The 24,530-nt window shown below is 44.5% G+C and overlaps 1 protein-coding gene across 1 annotated transcript in view; it reads left to right on the plus strand.

Annotated features, from left to right (window-relative positions):
- The window catches only part of LOC122815927 (angiopoietin-related protein 5-like), a 597,255-nt gene that overhangs the window by 406,392 nt on the left and 166,333 nt on the right, over positions 1–24,530 (plus strand). Inside the window, exon 6 of the mRNA XM_044088792.1 lies at positions 22,051–22,236. Coding sequence (XP_043944727.1) covers positions 22,051–22,236 — 186 coding nt within the window. The remainder of the gene's footprint in view (positions 1–22,050; positions 22,237–24,530) is intronic.

Below are 24,530 nucleotides of genomic sequence, written 5' to 3' on the forward strand. Positions count from 1 at the left end.
GCGAGATGCTTCTTCGACTATGGAACCTGCGGATGTCTCTACCTTGGATGGGTCCAGAGCCGCTGTGCAGGCACTGGCTTCTGAGGGTGTATTCAGGCCTACAGACATTCATATTAAACAGACGCCATCATTTTCATCCTGGCCAAAAACTCGCACTACGCCTAGAAAACTGACAACCGAACCACAGGCTCAGGCCCATAGGCCTGAAAAACAAATGCTTAGAATGGCTGAAGACCTTATTACCTTAATTAGGGGAAGCCAGCCTTTCCTCCTCTAAGAGACCTAGAACTGAATTTCTTTGATTCTTCTGTCCAGGAATCTGATATTTCTTCCCCTTCTGATTACCAGGACTTGCCCTTATCTACTTATGAGAATTCTGATGCAGAGGATTCCAGTCCCTCTGCTTCCCTTTGCATACTCTTAGGGAGCATTTCCACTGGGAAAGCCAGGATTACTCTGAGTCCAAAAAGAGACCTGGGGAATTCTTACTCCTGCCTCAACACAGGCCTTTAGCTATACCTCCTGTTCTGGACATTGTAGATGATGCTTTCTTGGAATCTAGCCTTACCCCAGACACTTTACCTCCAGCTCTCAGAAAACCTGACCAGTACTACAGAGTACCTGACTCTCAAGTTCCTTTTCAAGAATCCTTCCGCGGATCCAGAGACCATTTCCCAAGAACCAAAAGGCATTAAGGCTACTACTGCCAGAAATCCTATCCCTTCTGATAGAGATTCTAGAGCTTTATACAGATAGGGTAAGAAAGTATACACTTCTGCTACTTTGGCCATTAGGGGTTTAAATTGCCAGTTTCGTATGTTAAAGTATCAGCAGCATATTATGGGATTACTTAAACAAAAGATTCCTGACTGTGTTGAACACAAAGAATTGCAAGATTTAATGCATTCTGCAGAAGAAGTTGGTAAGCATACTTTGCAATGTGGTTTTGACGCTTTAGAAGCATCTTGCAAGGCTGCTGTCACTGGGTCTGTACTTAGAAGCCATGCTTGGCTTAAGGAACAAAACTTGCCGGATCATGTTAAAGCTAAATTACTGGATGCTCCCTTAAACCAAGACTGCCTTTTTGGCAACAAAGCAGAAGTCGTCCTTAAAAGGATGGAGGAAAAAGCTAAATCTATGCAAACTGTTAAAGATTTCCTACAAGTACAGCCTCCCAAATTCAGGTGGCATTGGCCTTCAAAGAACCAGTCCTTTTCAGTGCCTTCCAGGCCTTCTCAGTCCAAACCAAGAAACACCAGACCACCTAGGCTACAGTCTCAGGCTACGCACAGACCTAAGCAGTGGAGGGGCTCCAACTTCCAAAGCAGGGAGTAGTAAGCCACCCCCTGTGGAAAAATGGTACAATGATTTAACCTTACCCCTTCCAAGCCCTGCTCAGCTGCCTGCTCCCTTAGGAGGAAAGCTCACCCTGCATGCAAAAAACTGGGAACTAGTTACCCAGGACAAATGGGTTTTAAACAGTCTCCCAAGGATACAGATTCCACTTCCACACACTACCAACCCCAAATGGTTGGCCAGACCTCCCCCCAGATCAATGGGAGGAGGCCCAGCAGCAAGTTCCCTCTCTTCTCAGTATCAGGGCTATTCAACCTGTCCCAGCAGAACAAAGGGGACAAGGTTTTTATTGGACTTTTTCTGGTACCCAGAAACAACGACAACTGGCATCCTATCCTGAACCTCTCTATTCTCAACACCTTTCTGGTAGTTCCAAAATTCAAAATGCTAACCCTTCAACAGCTTCTTCCTCTGCTAGCCAAATATGTCTGGCTGGCAAAACTAGACGTAAAGGAAGCTTACCTACATTTCCCAATAAGGGAATCTTTCAGGAAATACCTACGTTTCAGGGCAGGCTCCAATCTTTCAGGAAATACCTATGTTTCTGGGCAGGCTCCATGCACTATCAGTTCTCTGCACTTCCCTTTGGCTTATCTACTGCGCCCAGGGTATTCACAAAGTGTCTAGCTCCAGCCATTGCATTTTGCAGGCAGAGAAATATTCAAATTTACCCATACTTGGATGATTGTCTGATTCCGGCAGAAAGCCAGGACTTGCTATTGCAACACCTGGCATTCATGAAGAAACTTCTAACCTCACTGGGGTACACCATCAATGAAAAGAAATCTCGCCTAGTAACAGATTGTATTCCTGGGAGCAAGCTTGAACACAACTTCCCAAATGGCATTCCTCACTTCGAAGAAACAAGTTTATTTGACCACCTACTTCAAACTATTGTCCACAAATCCCCAGCTATCTGCAAGGAAAATACTGCAATCCCTGGGGTTCATGGCCCCTTGCATTCTACTAATTCCATATGCAAGACTGCATATGAGGAAACTACAATGGTACCTAAAAATCCTATGGTGTCAACATTCTCAGGATCTGGAAATGATTTCTGTCATTCTTTGTATCAAGATAGAGTTCCTTTGGTGGGCAGAGGCATGCCACCACAACAAGGGAGTCCCTTTCACTCTACCCCCTGCTGCCCAAACCCTAACAGACTCATCAGACTATGCATGGGTGGGCTCACATGGCAGGGCAGTGCATTCAGGGCAAATGGAACTAGAGACAGATGCACCTGCATATCAATCAAAAAGAAATGTTAGCTGTACAGAATGCTCTGACAGCCTTCAAAGACTGTATTCTTCCAGGACAACTATTGGTAAAGACAGACAATACCACAGTTATGTGGTACATAAACAAGCAGGGGGGAACCCACTCGTACCCTCTCTGCAGACTAACCATGGCTCTGTGGAACACAGTCTTGAGCTACCAAGTACACCTGCAAGCTCAATTCCTGCCAGGCAAACTAAATTCACTGGCAGATGACTTGAGCAGAAATCTCATGGACCCACACGAATGGGAACTAGAACCAAAAATATTCAAACTCTTGAACAAATGGGGGACTCCAGAGGTAGACCTGTTTGCCTCCCATTAGAACTACCAGTTGAACAAATTCTGCACAAGAATTCCCCACAGACAAGCTTGGAAAGTGGATGCCCTGCCCTTTACCTGGGAAAGCCTCTCGGTTTATGCCTTTCCCCCTCTGCCTCTCCTCTCAAAGGTTCTACTAAAGATCAAATAGGACAAGCCAAGGACAATACTGATTGCACCAGACTGGCCACGCCAGCACTGTTATCCCCTCTTGCGCAGTATGACACTGCTGCAACCATGGCACCTGCCTCAGACCCCTTCCTTGCTGTCCCAGCAGGCGGGCCAGATTCTACACCCTCAGCTTCAAACCCTGAACCTTGCAGCCTGGCTAATTCCTTGAACTCGCCTCCAACATCCCTCAGTAAGCAGGTGCTGGATGTCATTTTGGAGGCTAGGAGACCTAGTACTAGAAAATCCTATGCTGAAAAGTGGAAAAGATACTGTTCCTAGAGCCAGGCTCAGGGGATGGGTACGATGTCTAGTTTACCTCATATTCTACAGTACTTAACAGAAGTGCTCCACAAGGGCCTATCCTTCTCGTAAATTAAAATTCATGCCTCTGCCATTTCAGCACATTGTAATACTGAGTCACCCCTCTTCTCTCACCCCCTTGCTAAAACAATTCCTTAGAGGGGCCAAAAATTTAAGGCCCCCCCCCCCCAGGAGAGCTCCCACTCCAGCCTGGGACCTTAACTTTGTATTGGAGAAGCTCATTCTTCCCCCCTTTGAGCTAGCTGCAACAGCAGAGTTTAAATTCCTTTCCTTGGAAAGCTGCCTTCCTTCCAGCCATTACTTCAGCAAGAAGAGTATCTGAATTACAGGCCCTCGTGGCAGTGGAACCCTTCATTATCTTCCATGCGGACAGGGTTTCCCTCAGGACTAACCCTTCCTTTATTCCCAAGGTGGTGTCTAGTATGGCCTTAAATCATTCCATTCATTTGCCTACTTTTTTCCGTAATCCACAAAACAAAGGGGAACTAATACTGCACTCTCTGGATGTGCACAGACAACTTAGATTTTATTTGGACAGGACTAAGCCACTCAAGATCTGAATAGCTGCTAGTTGGCTTTGCTGCAGGGGCAGAGGGGAAGGCCATTTCAAAGCAAACCATTTTCAAATGGATAGCCCATTGCATTAATTTCTGCTACAAGCACCATGGAATACCTACCCTACTGGGGATAAGATCACATTCCACCAGGGCTGCATCTACCTCTGTGGCTTTTCTCAGAGGAGTCCCTACCAGGGACATCCTAGTGGCTACTACCTGGACCTCTGTACATACCTTCACCAAGCATTACCACATGCCTATCTTTTCTAAATCCAGAGCTGGATTTGCCACTGTAGTCTTGCAGGGCTTAATAGCTGGACCTTATACTCCTTCACTTCCTCCTGTCTTCCTTGGCTTTGGGAATCAACCCAAATGTGATGACTGCAACAGTGAAACATGAACATAGTACAGTTGTGTACACTTGCCATAAATGTAGATGTTAGTGTATTCACTGTTGCAGTCCTGGTTACCCTCCCTCCAGCCCTCTGACTTCTCTTGGCTCTACCTTTCCTTCTTGTTTGGTGTATTTATTTTTTCTGGTGTATTTGCTTTTTAATGGGAGTGTACCATACCATATAATTGCTTCCTATTGTGGGGGCACCTGGCATCGTGGGTAAGAAAAACTGATGTAATGGCGTCAGCTGCATGTTTTAATACCCCTGACAACCTGATGTTATGGAAGAAGAGGCAGCATCCAACACAGAAATCCGAAGACTCGTATTCAGGCTGGCTGAGGGCTACCTGCATGCAGATAACCCAAATGTGATGACTGCAACAGTGAATCTACATTTATGGTAAGTGTACACAACTGTACTTTATTGTATAAAATTGCAACGTCTACCCATGTTTTTGTGTCGTTTGACTCATTGAATTATATTGTAGCCAGGAGACAGAATTTCCAAATCTTTTTTTATATGAGGTTTTAGCCACATTTCGGTAATGACAGTAATATCTTGTGGGTATGAAGAAATCATGCTTGTAGGTCTGTAGTTTTGTTTAGAATACAATGTTAATGGAGGTAAGTAGAAGTTTTGTGGGTGTTGTATAGGAGTTCTAGGCAGAGTAGGGTGGAATTTGAGGCTGAGGGTCTGGAGTTGGGATGAATGCCCCCAGGAAGAGTGAACTTGGAGAAGAGCAGATTGGGATTAGCTAGTTTTTTTATATATATATATATATAAAGTTCATGAATTTATTCCAGGTTATATCAAAGTGAATTGAATGAAGTTTTGTTTTGAGAAAGTGAATTGTTAGACTTTAATTCGAGGTAGTGTGCGGGTGTGTGTGCGGGTGTGTGTGCGGGTGTGTGTGCGGGTGTGTGTGCGGGTGTGTGTGTGCGGGTGTGTGTGCGGGTGTGTGTGTGTGTGTGTGTGTGTGTGTGTGTGTGTGTGTGTGTGTGTGTGTGTGTGTGTGTGTGTGTGTGTGTGTGTGTGCGGGTGTGTGTGTGTGTGTGCGGGGGTGTGTGTGTGTGCGGGGGTGTGTTTTGCAGGCGGCTCTGACCTCCAGTCCCTTTAAACCCATTCTATCCCTGCCAAAGAGGCAGTGCTCCCTATCTGTAGACTCTGTACCTCTGAGGGCACCGTCTCCTTTCCTGACCAGAAGCCTTATGGAAGAAGACGTGGAATGGAAGAAGACGTGGAATGGATGGTGTAGTAAATTCTGTGGGAGCAGGATATTACCAAGTCCCTTTGGCTCAGACCCATACGGTCCAAGGTTTATCCAAGCCATCCACTCCCCCTCTGATTCCTCCTCTGACTTCAGGACAAGTACTGGAGTTATCTCCTCTGATACACCTGGTGTCTTCCATCTCTGATCCAAGGATTTCCTTTTCTATGGATTGGACCTTTGCTCAGAGCTCTTTGGCTTTTTCAGAGCTGGAGAGCTCTTGGAGCTGTAGCAAGCCTCGCAGGCTGTGGGTGTGTTTGACTCCCAGACCTTCTGAGCAGTCTGTGCACCTCTGGGCTTCTGCGTAGGTGAACTCAGAGCTGGCTTCTACCCCAAGCTGGCTGTCTTTGGAGGTCCCATCCCACAGGCATGGCTTGTCTGATCCAGAGTCCCTCTCTGCTCAAGAGCAGTCAGCCTTTGGAGCTTTGGAGAGGGCTATAGCTTCCACTACAACTAGGAAGTCACCTCCCCTCTCAGATCCTCAACCCCATCTACGGCCCATGCCCACACTTTGTAATAAAGATATTCCACAGGGACAGAGGGACCTTAGGCTCCAGTATACCCATTGGGGTACCCATGCCTCTTCTGATACTTCCCCAGAGTATCCTGCTGAGGAGGTCCCTCAAAAGAGGTCTTGCAAGAGGAAGCATTTGGACTCCACTGAGGAGTCCGCCACAAAGGACGGTGGCCTCGATGAGGGAGAAGGACCCCTATGGTTACCTCCTGAGGATGTTTCCTTTGATCTTCAATATTTTAAAACGGAGACGTGGCTGGCAGTCCAGTAATCCTTCACCTGAGGAGCCTGTGTACCTGGTGGCCTTCTGATCCCAATAGTCTACCTCCTGGGTCATTCCACTGAGCTCATAGAATTGATCCTCTTGGCGGGTATGGGAGAACCTAGATTCCATCAAGCCAACCCTCCAGAGACCAAGAAAGATAATCACCACTCCAGCTGACAAGAAGTTTTGGACAAAAGGTTGCAGTAGATGCTATGGTTGTGGGGGCAGCTACCAAGAAGGAACTATCTGAGGAGAATTCCACTATTCATCCTAATAAGGATTCCAGGATGATGGATAGATACCGGAAGTGAGTCTTTTCTTCAGCAACTTTTGCCTTATGATCACTGAATTACCTTTTCCATTTCACCAGTTTACAAAGGGATCTGATCAAAGAAGCTATCAGATGCCTTGAGGGAACCATAGCTGAAGGAGCCCGAGAAAAGGTTGCTTGTCAACTGGCAACCCTATATTCTGTAGCTGATTCTTCCAGGAGGCTCATTTTGCATGCAGCTGAGGGAACAGAGTGGCAAGTTCCAGTATATCTATGCATTGGCATGCCTGGATGCACTTGTGTGACTTTGTAGAGCCTTTTAAGTCTTTGTTTGTCAACTCTGTGTTTGAAAAGTCCCTTTTTGGTCCCAAGCTCAAAGATGCATTATCCAGGTGTGAAAAGGATGGTAAGAACCTTTCTGCCATGGGCATACATTTTTCCTCCCCTCAGAGCTTAGGGTCAAAGAGGTGGTGGTAAAATGTGGTTTTAGAAATCCCAGGAATCATACCAGGACACATGTGGAGAGAGTTCCGCTCAGGGGCAGAGAGGGGGACAATTCTGGAAGTTGCCGCCCTTGCAGCAGAGGAGGACCGGAGAACTAAGGGTCCCAAGAGCCCTTCTTTGGGAAATCCTTCCAGCACTCCTGAAACGAGGCCCGATTGCCCATCTCTGGTGGCAATCAGGGGTCAACTGTCCCTGTACTGGAGAGCTTAGCTAAAAATAACCACAGATATATGGGTGCAGAGGATAATATCAAGAGGTTATCTAATCCCTTTTCCCCAAACCCCCTCCCCCATCAGAAAACTCGCACACATTCCACTCAGTCAAAGGGATCAAGCAGTCATTCAAATTCAAAAATTGCAGGACAAAAGAGTCCTTCAAGAGATCCCCCCCCAGGCCAAAGAGGATTCAAAACTTACTCCATGTTCTTTTAGTCCCAAAAAAAAAATGGGGGACTGGAGACCATTTCTGGATCTCGGCAGATTAAACAAGTCCATTTCGATGCCACAAGTTCTGAATGGTGATGGGTACAGTCCATACTACTTTTTTGTAACAGGACGATTGGATGTGCTCCATAGACCTTCAAGATGTGTACTACCATATAAAGATGAACAGATGATCCAGAAGGCACCTATGCTTCTGGCCGGGAAGCTGGTCATTACCAGTTCAGAGTGATGCCCTTTGGTCTCACTACTGCCCCCAGAGTGTTCACCAAATGCATGGCAATGGTAACTGCTCACCTCACCTCACCTGAGTTGACAAGGATTCCATATGTTTCCCTATTTGGACAACTGGCTTATATCTGCCTGACCAGGCATCTACTTATCCAAGCAGAAGACTGTTATCCAAATCTGTACAGAACTACCTATATCTATAAATTATAAGAAATAACACCTGGGCCCTTCTTATCCACTGGAGTTTATAGGGGCAGTTCTGGACAAGACTCAGATGATTGTCAACACTCTCTGGAGGGTGGAAGTTTTGCAATCAGGCACCAAATGCACAGATTGCTCTAGAACAAGAAGATAGCCTCCTGTCGTGTTACAGGCTGTAGGTTTAATGTCTGCAGCTATAGTCTTGGTTCCTCTGGCAAGGTACCATATGCGAATATTACAATGGCTTCTGGCTGCCCAGTGTTCAATTATTATGTCTTATCAAATTCTCACTACTGACACCTGCAAAAGAGCTGTCATGGTGGATTCATTTCGCCCAACTAACACAAGGTCAACCTTTTGTTCCCCCACAACCACAGGCCACAGTGACCACAGACACTTCCCAGATGTGTGTGTGTGGGGGGGCATTTTCTGGGGAAGATGGTCCAAGGCACCTGGTCGGCCAACGAGGCCAATTTACACATAAACATCCTGGAAATGAGCAGTGCTTCTAGTGTTGCAGGCCTTTCAGACTGCTCTTCCTGTGGGAATAGTAGTGATTCAATCAGACAAGTCTGTGGTCGGATACATGAACAAACAAGGAGGAACCAGATCATACCCTCCTCTGTTGAAGCGCTCAGTGGGCAATCTCATCCAACTGCTTTCTTGTAGCAATGCATATCCCAGGAATGTCCAATGTGATGGCGGATAGTGTTGCAGGCCTTTCAGACTGCTCTTCCTGTGAGAATAGTAGTGATTCAATCAGACAACAAGTCTGCGGTCGGATACATGAACAAACAAGGAGGAACCAGATCATACCCTCCTCTGTTGAAGCGCTCAGTGGGCAATCTCATCCAACTGCTTTCTTGTAGCAGTGCATATCCCAGGAATGTCCAATGTGATAGCGGACAAGTTGAGCAGATTCATTCTCATGCCAGACGAGTGGTCCCTCAACCAGAACGCAGTGAAAGAAATTTTCCACAGATGGGGCCAGCCTTGCTGCGACCTCTTTGCAGCCCCTTTGAACAACAAATGCAGCTATTTTTTCCTAATCCCCCCCCCCCCAACGCGAGAATCCCCAAGGAATGCTCTCAAACATGATTGGCCTCCCAGTCTCTTGTATGCCTTTCCCCCACCCCTTGATCTCCAAATTTCTTCAGAAAGTAAATGGGTTGAAGAGAACAGTAATCCTCATTATGCTGTTCTGGCCTTGACAAATCTAGTTTCCCCTTCCTGTGGCCTCTTTTACAGAAGAAGCCCTGGATTCTGGAACCTACTCCAGACCTCCTGTCACAGCCGACAAATGATTCATCGCAGCCTTTCCAAGCTCAAGCTGAATGTTATAGGCAGACAGCCTGTGCTCTCCTCCCCTTCCTGTGGCCTCTTTTACAGAAGAAGCCCTGGATTATGGAACCTACTCCAGACCTCCTGTCACAGCCGACAAATGATTCATCGCAGCCTTTCCAAGCTCAAGCTGAATGTTATGGGCAGACAGCCTGTGCTCTCCTCCCCATTCTGCCATATTTTGCTGTCCTCCCCTTAAGCCATCCACTGCAACTTTATAGAAGCAAATGGAAGAGGTTTGTAATCTCGTACAACATGGTGTAGATCCCTGCACAGCACCTATCCACTCTCTTCTAGTATTTTTGGCTCACCTCTTTGATAATGGGCAGCTGCCTCTACAATTAAAGTGCAATTGGCTGCTATCTCTAATTTTTCACACTGGGAAAGATCTCTGACTTTCACAAACTTTACAAACCCTTCTTAAAAGGGACCTTGGATGGTGCAGTGGTTTGCGTTTTCCCCTCACAGCAAGAGGTTCACCAGTTCGATTCCTAGCTGGGGTGCTTTCTGTGCAGAGTCTGCATGTTCTCACTGCATTCATGTGGGTTTCCTCCGGGTGCTTGTTTCCTCCCACTTTACAAAGGCTTGTCTGGAGTGTTTCTCCCTGGGCCTCCACTGAAAAATGACTCCTTCCCAGTTGGACTTTCAGTAAACAGATGTTAAATATATATACATTACTAAGGCCACTTCGCAAAGATCCCTCTCCTCCATGGGACCTAAACTTGGTGCTACATCTTATTGTTCAGCCCCAGTTTGAACCTGCAGCGATGTGATATAAAATTTGTCTTGAAAGACCATCTTCCTAGTGGCCATTTCATCTGCAAGAAGAATATCAGGCCTTGTCTTCCCAACTTCCGTACCTGATTTTTCATAAAGACCGTTTCCTTGCGAACCAGCCCCCCCTTTGTACCTAAAGTTGTTTCACAGACTAATATCAATCAAACATTACTTTGCCCGTTTTCTTCCTTAACATTAGTAACCAAGATGAATACATACTGCATTTGATGGCTGTCCATAGGCAATTACGTTTTTACCTCCCCAGGACAAAAGATTTTAGAAAGGCAGATCAGTTGTTGTTTCATTTCCTTTGCAGGCCCTAGGAAGGGCCTACCAGTATCCAAAGTTACTCTAGCAAAATGTCCGTCTGATTGCATTGCCTTTATCTACACCAGATAAAGTATAGATCTTCCAAACCTGTTCAAGCTCACTCAACCAGGGCCATGTCACTTCGGCATTTTTTTAGGCTAATGCATCCATGGACGAAATTTGTGCAGCGGCCTCATGGGCTAATCATCATACTTTTATCATTCATTACAAATTGGATTTGGTCTCTGGGGAAGTGCCTCCTTTTGGTTTGATGGTTCTGAGAAACATCTTTCCACGAGTTCACCTGGGATAAAGGTAGCTGGGGACTCTGTCCCATTTGTGAGGACAAAATAAAAAAAACTGACTATCAGATAAAGACGTTAAGTACTCACCATAACGTTCCATATGTATTGTCGATTTTTTATATCTTGTCATATCCCTTCCGTCCAAGCCCCCAACCCTTTGCTTTTGGTGGAGTAGGAAGCATAACTTAGGTCATTTCTCTCCATACTCTAGAAATGGTCTTCATATGGGCCTTTTTCATGTAAAATTTTTTCTCAGTGTTCTCTGTTTGGAGATGGTCTTAGCAAACAAGATCTGAGGTAACAGGGAGAGATGCATTATGGGTAAAGGGAGGTGTCCAAGAGCTTTTTTGGTTGCCACGAGCTTAGTAACTGCCAAGTCAGATCCAATGGATCAGATCCTAACCCATTTGTGAGGAGAAAAGAAAAATCAACAGTACAGATGGAACGTTACGGTGAGCACATAAATTATCGTTTATAGCATAGTCTCCTTCTCCTCTTACTTCCTCCAATACTTTTCGCATCTTTTTTCTAATATTTTCATAAGTATTTTATAGCCAGTATTTCCTAGTGTTATAGGCCTCTAATTTTGTTTATGTATAAACTGTATCCTTAAATGTGAACAAGTATGTTTGCATTCCTTATACCCTTTGCTCTCCCTTCTTCACTTACTACTTTACTTCTATCAAATTTTGTTCCCAGACTTTCTTTGTATATCCCTTACCATAAGCCCGTTTTTCCCTCACTTCCTGTTTCAATTCCTGTTTTTATTAAATGAACTTGCCTTTAATTTCTCTACAAACTGTCTAAAATTTCTTTAAATATTAAATGATTGTCATGTAACTTGCATAGATATTTAACCAATGTTTTTATATTGTCACTTATTTGTTATAATGTATTTAAACTGCAGATGTTTTTGTTTTATTTTTGAAGCTTGTAAAATTATTAATGTTTTGTAGTAATCTGTAGCTTTTCTCCCAGGCCTGTGTTGAAAATGGGCTTCTTACCCAGTCAAACTTTCCCAGTAATCAAATGTCAGTAGCTAAACAATAAATAAAACATTTCTTTCATCCTTTTTCGATATAATTATATCATTCCATGTTTTTCCACTATATATCCATTCATTTAGTATTAAAAAAACTTATATTTCATCTTTTCATTTCCTTACAGTACTTGTATGCCCCTCTCTATTCCTTCTGTTCTGATAACATTTTCTAACTGTATCTTTACTTTTTTCAAATGTTTGTTCACTTTCCATACTTATCCATGCATTTCCTCTCTCTCTTGCATTTTCCCTACAGATTTCTCTACCACCTGCATATCTTCTTGTTTGTATTTGGCCAAGTGGGAGTAACTCCGTCAACAAACTGTAAATAAAACAAATTCTCGGGATGTTTCATCAAACATTTTCTAACTGCAACTGCTCATGACTGGATGAAATGGAGTTTTTACATTTTTGTCTCGTTGCTTTCGACCATTAACTTGGTGCTGCGGGGGCATCCTAGGCTTGTATTTGGCTTTGACAGTGCGGACCTTTATAGGCATGTTCATTTTATAGCAGTTTGCATGTTAAACTGTGGGTTTGGCCTTTCATATGGCCTGGGACTTGGCAGGTTGAAGCATCATAGAGATTTCCCTTTATGTAGGGAGGTACAGTGGTGCAGCAGGTAGTGTTGTCATCACGCAGCAAGAGGTTCCCCGGGCTGAGTCTCGGCTGGGGTGCATTCTGTGTGGAGTCTGCATGTCCTCCCTGTGTTCGTGTGGGTTTCCTCTGGGTGCTCCAGTTTCCTCCCATTTTCCGAAGACCTGCTGCAGGTGGATTGGATAGTCTAAATTGGTCCTAGGCATGAGGGTGTCTGTGGAAGGTTGGGCACTGGACTGGCAACATGACACAATAAAACTCCACTGCTAATCGTTTTGTGGACTGATATTTTGCTGTGGCAGCCCCTAACGGGAAAAGCTGAAAAGAAGGGTTATTTGCCTTTACTACTTGGCAAGTTCCTCACAGTTGTTTTTTTGTACTTTGCTGCCACCACTTTTTATATTTGTTCTGTAGCCTGAGTCCAAACTGTTACTAGACTGTGAATCCTGAAAGTTCCGGCTGGACTGTTAATTTTTCATATATTTGGTGTAAAGTTTTATTTAGAATTCGTTCATCATTTTTTCTGTTTTTATATATTTTTCCCTGAGGATTACTTTATAGTTATGTTGTACTTGTATTTCTTTTCTTTTGAATAGCTTAACCATCTTGTAGTACTTTTTTAAATTACGGTGTTTGTATGTAACTTTATTTTTTGCACAACGTTTAGGAAATAAGCACTGCAATGAAACTGAAGTTGAACTGCCTCACACTCGGTTTGCAGCCATGACTATTAGAAGGGGAGGTGTTCGGCAGATGAGTCTGTTCTCCCTCAGGTCAGTGCCGTAAATCTCCATCTAGACCTTGATCACCATCAGGTTATGGAAGTTCTCAGACATTAGGAAGTCTTCCTGTACAACAAATTGCATTGACAATTGGAGAACTTGCTGCCCAACCCCTGTACTCTTGTAGATTCTCTGTATAGGAGGAGTCTCATCTATTCCTCTTTGTTTTTTTCTATTGCTGTGGTCTGCACTTCAGGAGAACCACCTAATTCCTTTGAATCACCACATCGACTGTTTATAAAGAGGGAGGTAATCCACCTTAGGCCTCAACAACCCTCCATTCCTCACTGGAACTTGAGAACCAGTCAGTTTTTCATTCATAAATTTTATTCAAGCCAGTTGAGCAATTGCTCTTGGGTTTCATAAGGAACCTTTTCCTGGTTCTTATCACTTTTGCAAGGAGGGATTTAGAACTCCAGGCTGTTGTATGAAGAGTTCCTCTTACAGTCTTACACAGGCTAAGGTGTCTCGGAGAACAAAAGTCCTTCATGCCCAGTGCAGTTTTTACTGTAGCCCTGACACAAGGTATTCGGTGTTTAGTCCGTTTCATAACCAATCATAACAAAAGTAGACAGACTGCTATGATATTCATAGACTATGGAGTTTCTGCCTCACCTTTTTGTCCTCCCCACAACTAACTATCAGCTGCTGCCAAGGCCTCTCCTCAACCACTGGGTCTGCCAAATGTAATTTAACCTCTCCCAGTGTAGCTCATTTGGTGTAGGTAAGGACATTAGAGCTTCCCTGGGCGCAGTGTCCATCTGTTGCCAGTAAATAGCTGTAATCCATCCCCTGCACATGTTACAATCCCAGGGTCTGGTGTTCATTGCAATGTGATGTATTTTCCACACCTCTGCATGCAACTTGAGTACTGCACTGCCTCCTTATTGACAGCATTTACAGTGAGTTCTTAGCCCTCACTGGGGAGCTGCCATGATGGTGCTTTTGAGAGTGCACAAACCCATAACTCCATCCCCCACCACCACCATGGACACATCCTTTTTTGCCTGCACCATCGAGCATCCGAGCTGCTAAGCAAACTGTGGTCACCCGAGTATAGTCGAGGCTTTATTTGTTCACACCGCTGACATAGGCATGTTCATAGACCAATGATACACACTTCTCTTCTGAGCAGAGTATATCAGGAAGTTAGATCAGCAGTTTTATTCTCCAAGCAAAGCAGACGGGGCATATTATTCTCAAAAGAAATATAGTCTTAAAGGCAACTTTATTTCTTTTTACTATGATAAATGTGACAAGTTCTTGCAAGGAAAGGTGAAAGCTCTTTCCATTGCAGCAGTGTGTATTGTGCATTCTTTAAGAGCCTTTCTGCCAAAGGCATCCTTGACAAAGTAGTTGGAACTACTGTTTGCAGTTCCACCAAAACCATACAAATAATCTTCAGGCAAGAGCCAGGGATTACTGAAGTTGCCACGCAGACTGTTGTGCCACATTCCTACACCCAGGGTTTGTAAATGCTGTGTAGTCCACTGACAGTATTACTGGGATGAAATTAATTGTAAAAGATTGCACAGGTGTGTGATGTAGATATAGTTACAAGTAGTTGTTTTTTGCTTTAGTAAAGTATCATTTTTTTCTTACATGGAGCTGTACCCATGTATCTCTTCCCTGTCCAGATACCAGTGTGGAATCCTCCTCAAGCCTACAGAGACATTGGTTAGCAAAGAAAATTCTGAACTCACTTGATGTCTGTCAGATGACAGAATGCTATTATAATTATTACTGATGTTCTTCGTGTTTCACTGTTGCAGTCATAACTGTAGGGTGCTCCTGCCGGCAGGCAGCCCGAGGTCGGCCAGAATCCCAAAGTCTGGGTCCGGCGTCGGCTGTATAAGCTAGTATCCTGACGTCAGTACGCCTTGGTACATAGCCCTCAGCCGACGCCATCTTCCCCAGTCTTTCTTGCCGTGCGGTGGAAAGCAGCTCGCAAAACGTTGGTTGGCGATTTTCGAACCGCGTATTTGGTTGTTGTCTGTCCGAAGTTGTTACTTCTCTTCTCAAAGCCAAGTACCCCGTTGGGGAATCTTTTTCTTGTTCCTCCGATGTCAGAAAAAGTTAATAATTGTATAGCGTGTGGGATACAAATACCTCATAAAGATTTCCACTCTTACTGTCTACCTTGCTTAGGCCCTGACCACAACGTTTCTTGTTGTCGGTTCTGTGCCAGGTTCAACTCTCGTACTATCAAGCGCAGGTACGATTGGGCTTTAAATTATTTTGGAAGACGCTTCAATTATAGAATGTCATCTGACACTACCGGAGTTCAAAAGAAGCGCAAAGACAAAGACAGGCCTCCGAGGTCCAAACAGGACTCGTTGCAGCTGGAGCCAGCGTCCGGTTCGGCTGTCGTCAGTGAGGCGCTTTTGCAGCCCCTGTCGTCCGCCACTTCTGAACCGATGGCCGATACGGACTCCCATGGGGAGCCATCAAGGCCCACTATTTTAACTGCTGCAGGACCTTCGGACGTCGCTCCTTCAGATGGGTCCGGAACCGCTGTGCAGGTACCGGCTTCTGAGGGGGTTTTCAGGCCTACTCACATCACTATTTCAAAGGCAAAGACAAAGACTCCTACTAAGTCTAAAGTTCCAGCTCAAGCTGCTTCTGAATCCACTCCCAAGACACAAAAACAATTATTGAGGATGGCTGAAGATTTGCTTACAATGATTAGGGGTTCTCACCCCCCTCCTGAGAAAAGGCCTCGACAGGATGTTACTCTGGATTCCTCTGACCAGGCTTCTGTATCTTCTGTTTCTTCCTCTGATCAGAACTATTCCTTTCCCCCTTATGAGGATTTGGATGCTGAGGATTCTTTGCCCTCGGCCTCTCCGCCTGAGGATTTTTCTTTTGGGGAAACCTTGCATGAGATGAGGGAACATTTTCATTGGGAAGGACAGGAATATTCTGCTTCCAAAAAGAGGCTTAGAGAATTTCTTCTTCCTCAGCATAGGCCTTTAGCTATCCCTCCTGTCTTGGACATTGTAGATGATGCTTTTTCTGAGGCTAATTTGAATCCTGATTCCATGCCTCCTGCTCCTTCTAAGCCTGATAGATTTTATAGGGTTCCTGACTCTCATTTATTTTTATTTAAAAACCCTTCTGCAGATCCTGAAACTATTTCTCAGGGCTCTAAGGCTGCTAAGGTTGCTACTTCTAAAAATCCTATTCCCTCTGAAAAGGATTCTCGTGCTTTAGACAGGTGGGGAAAAAAGGTATATACTTCTGCTACCCTGTCTGTAAGGGCTTTAAATTGCCAGTTTCATATGTTTAAATATCAGCAATTTCTTTTGTCTGTTTTAAAGCAAAAGCTTGCTTCCCTTCCTGCTTGTGCAGAGGATAAGGAACTTCAGGATGTTTTGCATGCTACTGAACAGGTTAACAAGCATAGCTTACATTGTGGTTTTGATGCTTTGGATGCTTCTTGCAGGGTTGCTGCCTCTGGTACTGTGATTAGGAGACATGCCTGGCTTCGTGAACAAAGTTTACCTGAACAGGTTAAGGCTAAGTTATTAGATGCCCCTGTTCAACAAGATGTTCTTTTTGGTTCTAAGGCTGAGGAAGTTATTAAAAAGATGGAAGAAAAGGCAAAGTCCATGCAGACTGTAAAAGATTTCTTGCAAGTTCAGCCTCCTAGATTTTCCAGGAATTGGCCCTCTAAAAATTGGTCCTTTCCCACGTCTGACAGGCCTCAAAGGGGAAGATATAGATGCTCCAGAGGTCGAGGTCAAGGCCAGACCTCTTACAGATCTAGACAATGGACTGCTTCTTCACCTAGAAGGGGAGAAGACAGATCCCAATCTCAAAGAAAGCAAACTCAATGACTCTCTCTGTTGGGCTTCAGGACCCCTTTACCTGGATGCCCCTCTCGGAGGAAAACTGTCTCTTTTTTACAGAAATTGGACTCCTATTACCCAGGACAAATGGGTATTGGACGTGATTTTAAAAGGTTACAAGTTCCACTTTCACACTTTGCCAAGGACTCACGGTTGGCCAGATCTGCCAAAACTTCAATGGTCAGAGGCCTTAACTCAAGTGGATGCTCTTCTGGCCATGAGAGCCATAGAGCCTGTTCCACTCTCGGAAATGGGAAAAGGGTTTTATTCAAGGCTGTTTCTGGTTCCCAGAAAACAAAACTCATGGAGACCTATTCTGGACCTTTCTGTGTTAAACACCTTTTTGGAAATTCCAAAGTTCAAGATGCTTACTCTGCAACAGCTAATTCCAATGCTCTCTCAGGACGCCTGGATGGTGACATTGGACTTAAAGGAAGCCTATTTGCATATCCCTATCAGACAAGAACGCAGGAAATTCCTCAGGTTCAAGGCAGGTTTGAGGCACTTTCAATTCTCTGTTCTGCCCTTTGGTTTATCTACTGTGCCCAGAGTCTTCACCAAGTGCCTGGCACCAGTAGTGGCTTACTGCAGACTTCAGGGGATCCAGATTTACCCCTATTTGGATGACTGCCTTATTCAGGCAGACAGCAAAGATCTTCTGCTTCAACATCTGGACTTTGTTCAACGTCTTCTCCTACTACTGGGATTCTCAGTGAACATAAAAAAGTCACATTTGATCCCTTCTCAACAAATGGTATTCTTGGGAGCCCTCTTAAATACAACCTTACAAAGGGCCTACCTCACTCCAGAAAAACAAACTCAGCTGGCTTCTACTTTCAACACCTTGGCAACTCTATCTCAGCTCACTGCAAGGAAATTCCTGCAGGCTCTGGGCTACATGGCTTCCTGCATTCTGTTGATTCCAAACGCAAGGCTTCACATGAGAAAGCTAAAATGGTACCTGAAAAGTGTATGGTCACAGCATTACCACGATCTGGATATTCTGATTCCTCTGATCCCCTGCCTCCAGAAGGAGTTCCTCTGGTGGTCCAGGGCATGCACTTTAAACGAAGGAAAACCTTTTCGTCTCCCTCAACCTACTCAAATCCTAACCACGGACGCCTCGGATTATGCTTGGGGAGCACACTTTCTAGACAATTGCCAGCAGGGAACCTGGACAAAGGACCATCTTCGCTGGCACATCAATCTGAAGGAAATGTTGGCAGTTCAAAATGCCCTTTTAGCCTTCAAAAACCTTTTACAACCAGGGCCTCTGCTAATTTGCACAGACAACACCACGGTCATGTGGTACATCAACAAGCAGGGGGGTTCTCATTCATACCCTCTTTGCAGACTAGCTATGGGTTTATGGGACACAGCTCTAAATTTGAATCTGCATCTCCAGGCTCAATTCATTCCAGGGAAACAGAATCTCTTAGCAGACAGCCTGAGCAGAAACATTTCAGATCCTCACGAATGGATGCTAGACACCAACTTGTTCAACAGGATTACTGCAGTTTGGGGATGTCCCCAGATAGATCTGTTTGCATCCCATCTCAATCATCAGCTGCCTCGCTTTTGCACCAGGTCCTTCCACAAAACAGCATGGAGAGTGGATGCCCTGTCCTTCAGCTGGAGAAGCCTTTCAGCATATGCCTTCCCTCCTCTTCCTCTACTGCCTCGGGTACTACTGAAGATAAAGCAGGACAAGCCCAAGTTCCTCATCTTGATTGCTCCAAATTGGCCTCGACAGTTTTGGTATCCAACCTTAAAGCTCCTGTTCTCGGGGCCTCCTTGGATTCTTCCACTGAACCCTTCGCTTCTGTCCCAGCATCAGGGTCAGTTACTACATTCCAAACTCAAGACCCTTTGCTTGGCAGCTTGGCTCTTCAAAGGAATTTGATTTCCTCTAGTCTTCCCAAACAAGTTTTGGATGTTCTTTTGGAAGCTAGACTGCCTAGCACTAGGAAATCCTATGCCTCTAAATGGAAGAGGTTTTCTATTTGGATGCAGGACCGAGGCTCTTATCCTCAGGTCCCTGATCTCTCCTCTATTTTGCTTTACCTTTTGGAACTTTTATCTAAAGGACTTTCCTTTTCTTCCATTAAGATTCATGCTTCTGCTATCTCTGCGCATTTCAGTTCTGATCCTCCTGTTTTTTCACATCCTTTGGTGAAGCAGTTCTTGAGAGGGGCTAAAAATTTGCGGCCTCCAAGGACCCCTCCTGTCCCTGCCTGGGATCTTAATTATGTTTTAGAAAAACTTACTTTGCCTCCTTTTGAGCCTGCTGCATCTTCAGATATTAAGTTTCTATCCTGGAAGACTGTTCTTTTGTTAGCATTGACCTCTGCCAGAAGGGTCTCAGAGTTGCAAGCTCTCATGGCTGTGGAACCATACCTTATTTTCCATCAGGACAGAGTATCCTTGAGGACCAATCCTACTTTCATGCCTAAGGTGATTTCGAAAGTGGCTTTGAATCAGACAATTCACCTTCCTACTTTCTTTCCAAATCCTCAAAATAAAGGGGAAAGGATTTTGCATTCATTGGATGTGCACAGACAGTTACGATTTTACTTGGACAAGACTAAAGATTTCAGAAAGTCTAACAAATTGTTTGTTTCCTTTGCCTCCAGTTCTCTTGGAAAACCTATTTCTAAACAAACTATTTCCAAATGGATTGCTTATGGAATCAGATTTTGTTACACTCATCATGGGAAACAGTTTCCAGGGACCATTAGAAGTCATTCTACTAGAGCAGCTGCTACTTCTACAGCTTTCCTCAGAGGAGTCCCTACCAAGGATATCTTGGAGGCTGCCACTTGGAGTTCTGTGCATACTTTTTCCAAGCACTACAATCTCCCCTTGTTTTCTAAGTCTAGGGCAGGCTTTGCCTCTGCTGTCTTGCAGGGTATTCTTGCCTCCCCTTCTTCTATCTAAAGCCTCCTCCCCCTCTACACTGCTTTGGGATTCCACCCTACAGTTATGACTGCAACAGTGAAACACGAAGAACCTAGTACGGTTGTGTACACCTACCATAAATGTAGATGTTCGAGTGTCTTCACTGTTGCAGTCGGGGTTTCCCTCCCTCCTATCCCCTCTTTTTCTCATATTTGTGGTGTATTTGTGTTTCCTTGTTGGATTCATTTTTGATTTGTTGGGGACTTCTGACATCTAGGGCAAGAAAGGCTGGAGAAGATGGCGTCGGCTGAGGGCTATGTACCAAGGCGTACTGACGTCAGGATACTAGCTTATACAGCCGACGCCGGACCCAGACTTTGGGATTCTGGCCGACCTCGGGCTTCCTGCCGGCAGGAGCACCCTACAGTTATGACTGCAACAGTGAAGACACTCTAACATCTACATTTATGGTAGGTGTACACAACTGTACTTTCCCACAGCACACTGGGTGATTGTCTTGCTTTTTTAATTTCTCCAAGTCTTTTGGGTTTCTAATACCATGACGGGAATGGACCCCATTCCTAAGTCAAAGTATGATTAAAGTTCATGAAATTAGTATTTGATTCAATCTTTATCAGCCAGTAGTGCTCTTTGCAGCACCCACAATGTGCCCAGTAATGACTCCTTCTGCAGTTCATATGGAGTTGCATGTATTGAAACAAAACAGTGTAAGAAACTTCTCCATGTGGAAGATTTTAAGTCCATATATCTCTCGTTAATCACTGTATATTAATCAGATCAGACAAAAGTAGTAGAAGTAGCAAACTTAAGTGTAAAAAAAAAAAAAAAAAATGTATAATTGTACAGAATTACGAAGTATTCGAAAGTAATCCAAGCAAGGCAGGCAGTCTGTTTCCAGTCGAAAATCCTTATTTAAGTACACAGACAAGTGATACAAGTAAAACAAAAATAGAATGGGCGGCCACAGTGCTGCAGCGGTTAGCGTTGTCGCCTCACAGCAAGAGGTTCTCCAGTTCGATCTTCAGCTGGGGTGCCTTCTGTGCGAAGTCTGCATGCCCTCCCTGTGGTCGCGTGGGTTTCCTCTGGGTGCTCCGGTTTCCTCCCACATCCCAAAGACATCCTGTAGGTGGATTGGACACTCTAAATTGGCCCTAGGTGTGAGTGCATGCATGTGTGCGCCTTCCGTGGAAGGTTGGGTGCCGGGCTGGCAATTCGACACCATAAAACTCTACTGCCGAAAGAAGAAGTTTCCTCACAAGCTTTCTAAATATATGTATACTTTTTATCAGGCAAGGGAGTGGTACACATGTTAAATTCACATCCCTTCCCCCATCAGTGTGACATTCGAGCTGGTCCTGGCCTACTTAGTAGCTGTCATGATAATATAACTCTTATGTACTTTAAATAAAATTTATAATGATGTGGTACCACTTATTTAACCAGGTTAAGTAGATTATTAAGTCTGTGATTTTATCCAAGACAATATACTACATGGCTGGAAATATATCCACCTTAGTCCATTTGGCAATCAAATATATATAAATATATACATATACACTTTGCATGTAAAAAGCATACTCTATTTTTTTATATTCTATTTTATTTTCAAAACGACAAAAGCGATCTTTAACAATAGGTTATGAAAATAGAATGATTTTTACAGCTGATTTTCTTCCTGCAACTGTAAGATTTAGTGAAACTGAAATGCCATTCCTGTAGAACAGTAATCTGATAATGCTAATTCTTCAGCTTTTTAACTTTGAGGTGGAATGAGCTGAGGGGTAGTTATTCATGGTATGGTGACAGATGTATGGAGGTAAACCTGTCTGTATAGAGTTTGAGGGCAACTCCATGACAAAAAAGTCAGCTGCAGTGAACTTTATTTTTTCTTAGCTCTGCACACATCTTTTAATTCAAGTTTGATATGTATTGTAATGAAGCTGCTATTATCAGGAATGCAGAACTAATCCTGTAAATTTGATTTCTTTGAAGGGGACATTATCTTGTGTAGTTCTTGAAAATATTTTTTTATTTGTAGGAGAACACTGGCTTGGATTGTACAGAGTCTATGCTTTGACAACTCAGAAAAATAAATCCTTTGTACTACATGTTGAAATTGGAGATTTTGAAGGCGATACTGCGTATGCTATGTATGATGGCTTCAAGATCAGTAATGAATTAAACTTTTACAAACTGAACATTGGAAATTATTCTGGTACTGCAGGTAAGTGTCTCTAAGAAACAAACTTGTAATTAGAGTGCTTTTAGAATCATACTTTTAATGTTCCTTTTTTAGAATGTTAATTGCTGTGTATGTCTTTTTATCCAGTTCTGACTTGACTTATTGGCCAGTTGTGCTAAAACTCTAAGTCAAAGCTGTCTGATTTCTGAGGAAGAGGAATGCATGCAAAACACTGTAAAAGTGGCTTTACAAAATGAATGTCCCCCAAAACGCTGTAAAAGTGGCTTTACAAAATGATTGTCCCCCAAAACACTGTAAAAGTGACTTTACAAAATGATTGTCCCCCAAAACACTGTAAAAGCGACTTTACAAAATGATTGTCCCCGGTCTTCTTTAATTGAAGAAAGACTGTGGCACCACTAACTATTTTCATCTCATGAAAACTGCACTTTATGGATGTTTTGATAACCTAACTACACTTGGCCTATTTTAAGAAGGGATCAGAATGCATTCTCATTTGTCGATTTTATTTTGTAAATAGTAGAAATCTGTATGGAATGGTTGTATGGCACAGGTGCATCTAAATCATTCATATCGGTTGCCTATGAAGAGCAGGCTTACATTAGGGTGCGACTCCATGAATATCTTGGCGTGGAGACATGGTTTGTGCATTCTGCCTTCAACTTTATTTAATGTGAGTTATTACTGCCGCGATATGAAAGCAGACCATCCTCAAAGTGAAGTGGATCGTGTTCTGTCTGAGAGTTGTGCACTAGTCATCCTAAAGTGTTAAATTGGTACAGATGCAAAATTCTTTTGAAGTTATTATCTTGCTTCCCCTGTCTGAAGCAATTGGGAGGACATTTTCATGCTGGTCACTTCTGGCCATTCCTTTGGAAGATATTCTGTAATACTGCTTCCTTGTAGGGTAGTTCTTGTGGAGTGGCGGAGCAGCAGGCGTCTCTCTTGTGGAGTGGCGGAGCAGCGGGCGTCTCTCTCTTGTGGAGTGGCGGAGCAGCGGGCGTCTCTCTCTTGTGGAGTGGCGGAGCAGCGGTCTCTCTCTCTTGTGGAGTGGCGGAGCAGCGTCTCTCTCTCTTGTGGAGTGGCGGAGCAGCGGGCGTCTCTCTCTCTTGTGGAGTGGCGGAGCAGCGGGCGTCTCTCTCTCTTGTGGAGTGGCGGAGCAGCGGGCGTCTCTCTCTTGTGGAGTGGCGGAGCAGCGGGCGTCTCTCTCTTGTGGAGTGGCGGAGCAGCGGGCGTCTCTCTCTCTTGTGGAGTGGCGGAGCAGCGGGCGTCTCTCTCTTGTGGAGTGGCGGAGCAGCGGGCGTCTCTCTCTCTTGTGGAGTGGCGGAGCAGCGGGCGTCTCTCTCTTGTGGAGTGGCGGAGCAGCGGGCGTCTCTCTCTCTTGTGGAGTGGCGGAGCAGCGGGCGTCTCTCTTGTGGAGTGGCGGAGCAGCGGGCGTCTCTCTCTTGTGGAGTGGCGGAGCAGCGGGCGTCTCTCTCTCTTGTGGAGTGGCGGAGCAGCGGGCGTCTCTCTCTCTTGTGGAGTGGCGGAGCAGCGGGCGTCTCTCTCTCTTGTGGAGTGGCGGAGCAGCGGGCGTCTTCATTAAAGTCTTTAGTTCTGGTAGGGATCTGACATTAAGCCGCTTGAGGTATGGGTTTCATCTTTCTTTTATAGAGATTACTCCTTGTAGTTGTTTAACATGTCTTCTTCATCTCACATGATTATTATTTATTATTTATTTATTTGCTTTTGTTAACCAGGAAAGTCCGCTGGGCTAAAATGAGCCCATTTTCAGTGGAGGCCTGGGGAGAAAGACCTAGGAGTCTATTTTTCTCGCCTTCTTTCCTTATAATTTTATGATACCATTTAAATTAGTGTTGCAGGTATTTTGTTTATTGTAGCAGAACTAATTGTCATATCTAGACTTTATTACTGCATGCTGGCTTTTGCCTTTTGCTGATTAGACCAAATAGGTTTTCCTTTACTAGATCTAACAAAAGGCTGTCCCTGACTGTTGCCGTGGTTGGGTTCGTCATCTCCACATATTGGCATCAGGCATCTTCTAGCTAAAACCTAGTTGGCATAATGGTTAATGTTTTCACCTCCCATTGCACAAGATACAAGGTTTGAACCTAACCTCAGGCTAATGCCTCTGTGGAGTTTGCATTTTCTCCCTTTGAGGTCCCTTCCACCTCCCAGAAACATTTTGGATGTTTCCAGCTCAAACTCGCCCAAAGCTGAATGGGAGGTATGGGCAGCAGCACAGGCTGGAGGTAGTGCCTGTTGGGGAAGAGTTGTATAGACAAGCTGCTTTAAACATCAGCTGTGATGTGCAC

This window comes from Protopterus annectens, chromosome 11.part0, assembly GCF_019279795.1.
Source record: "Protopterus annectens isolate FY-2018-M chromosome 11.part0, PAN1.0, whole genome shotgun sequence".
NCBI classification, from domain to species: Eukaryota; Metazoa; Chordata; order Ceratodontiformes; family Protopteridae; genus Protopterus; species Protopterus annectens.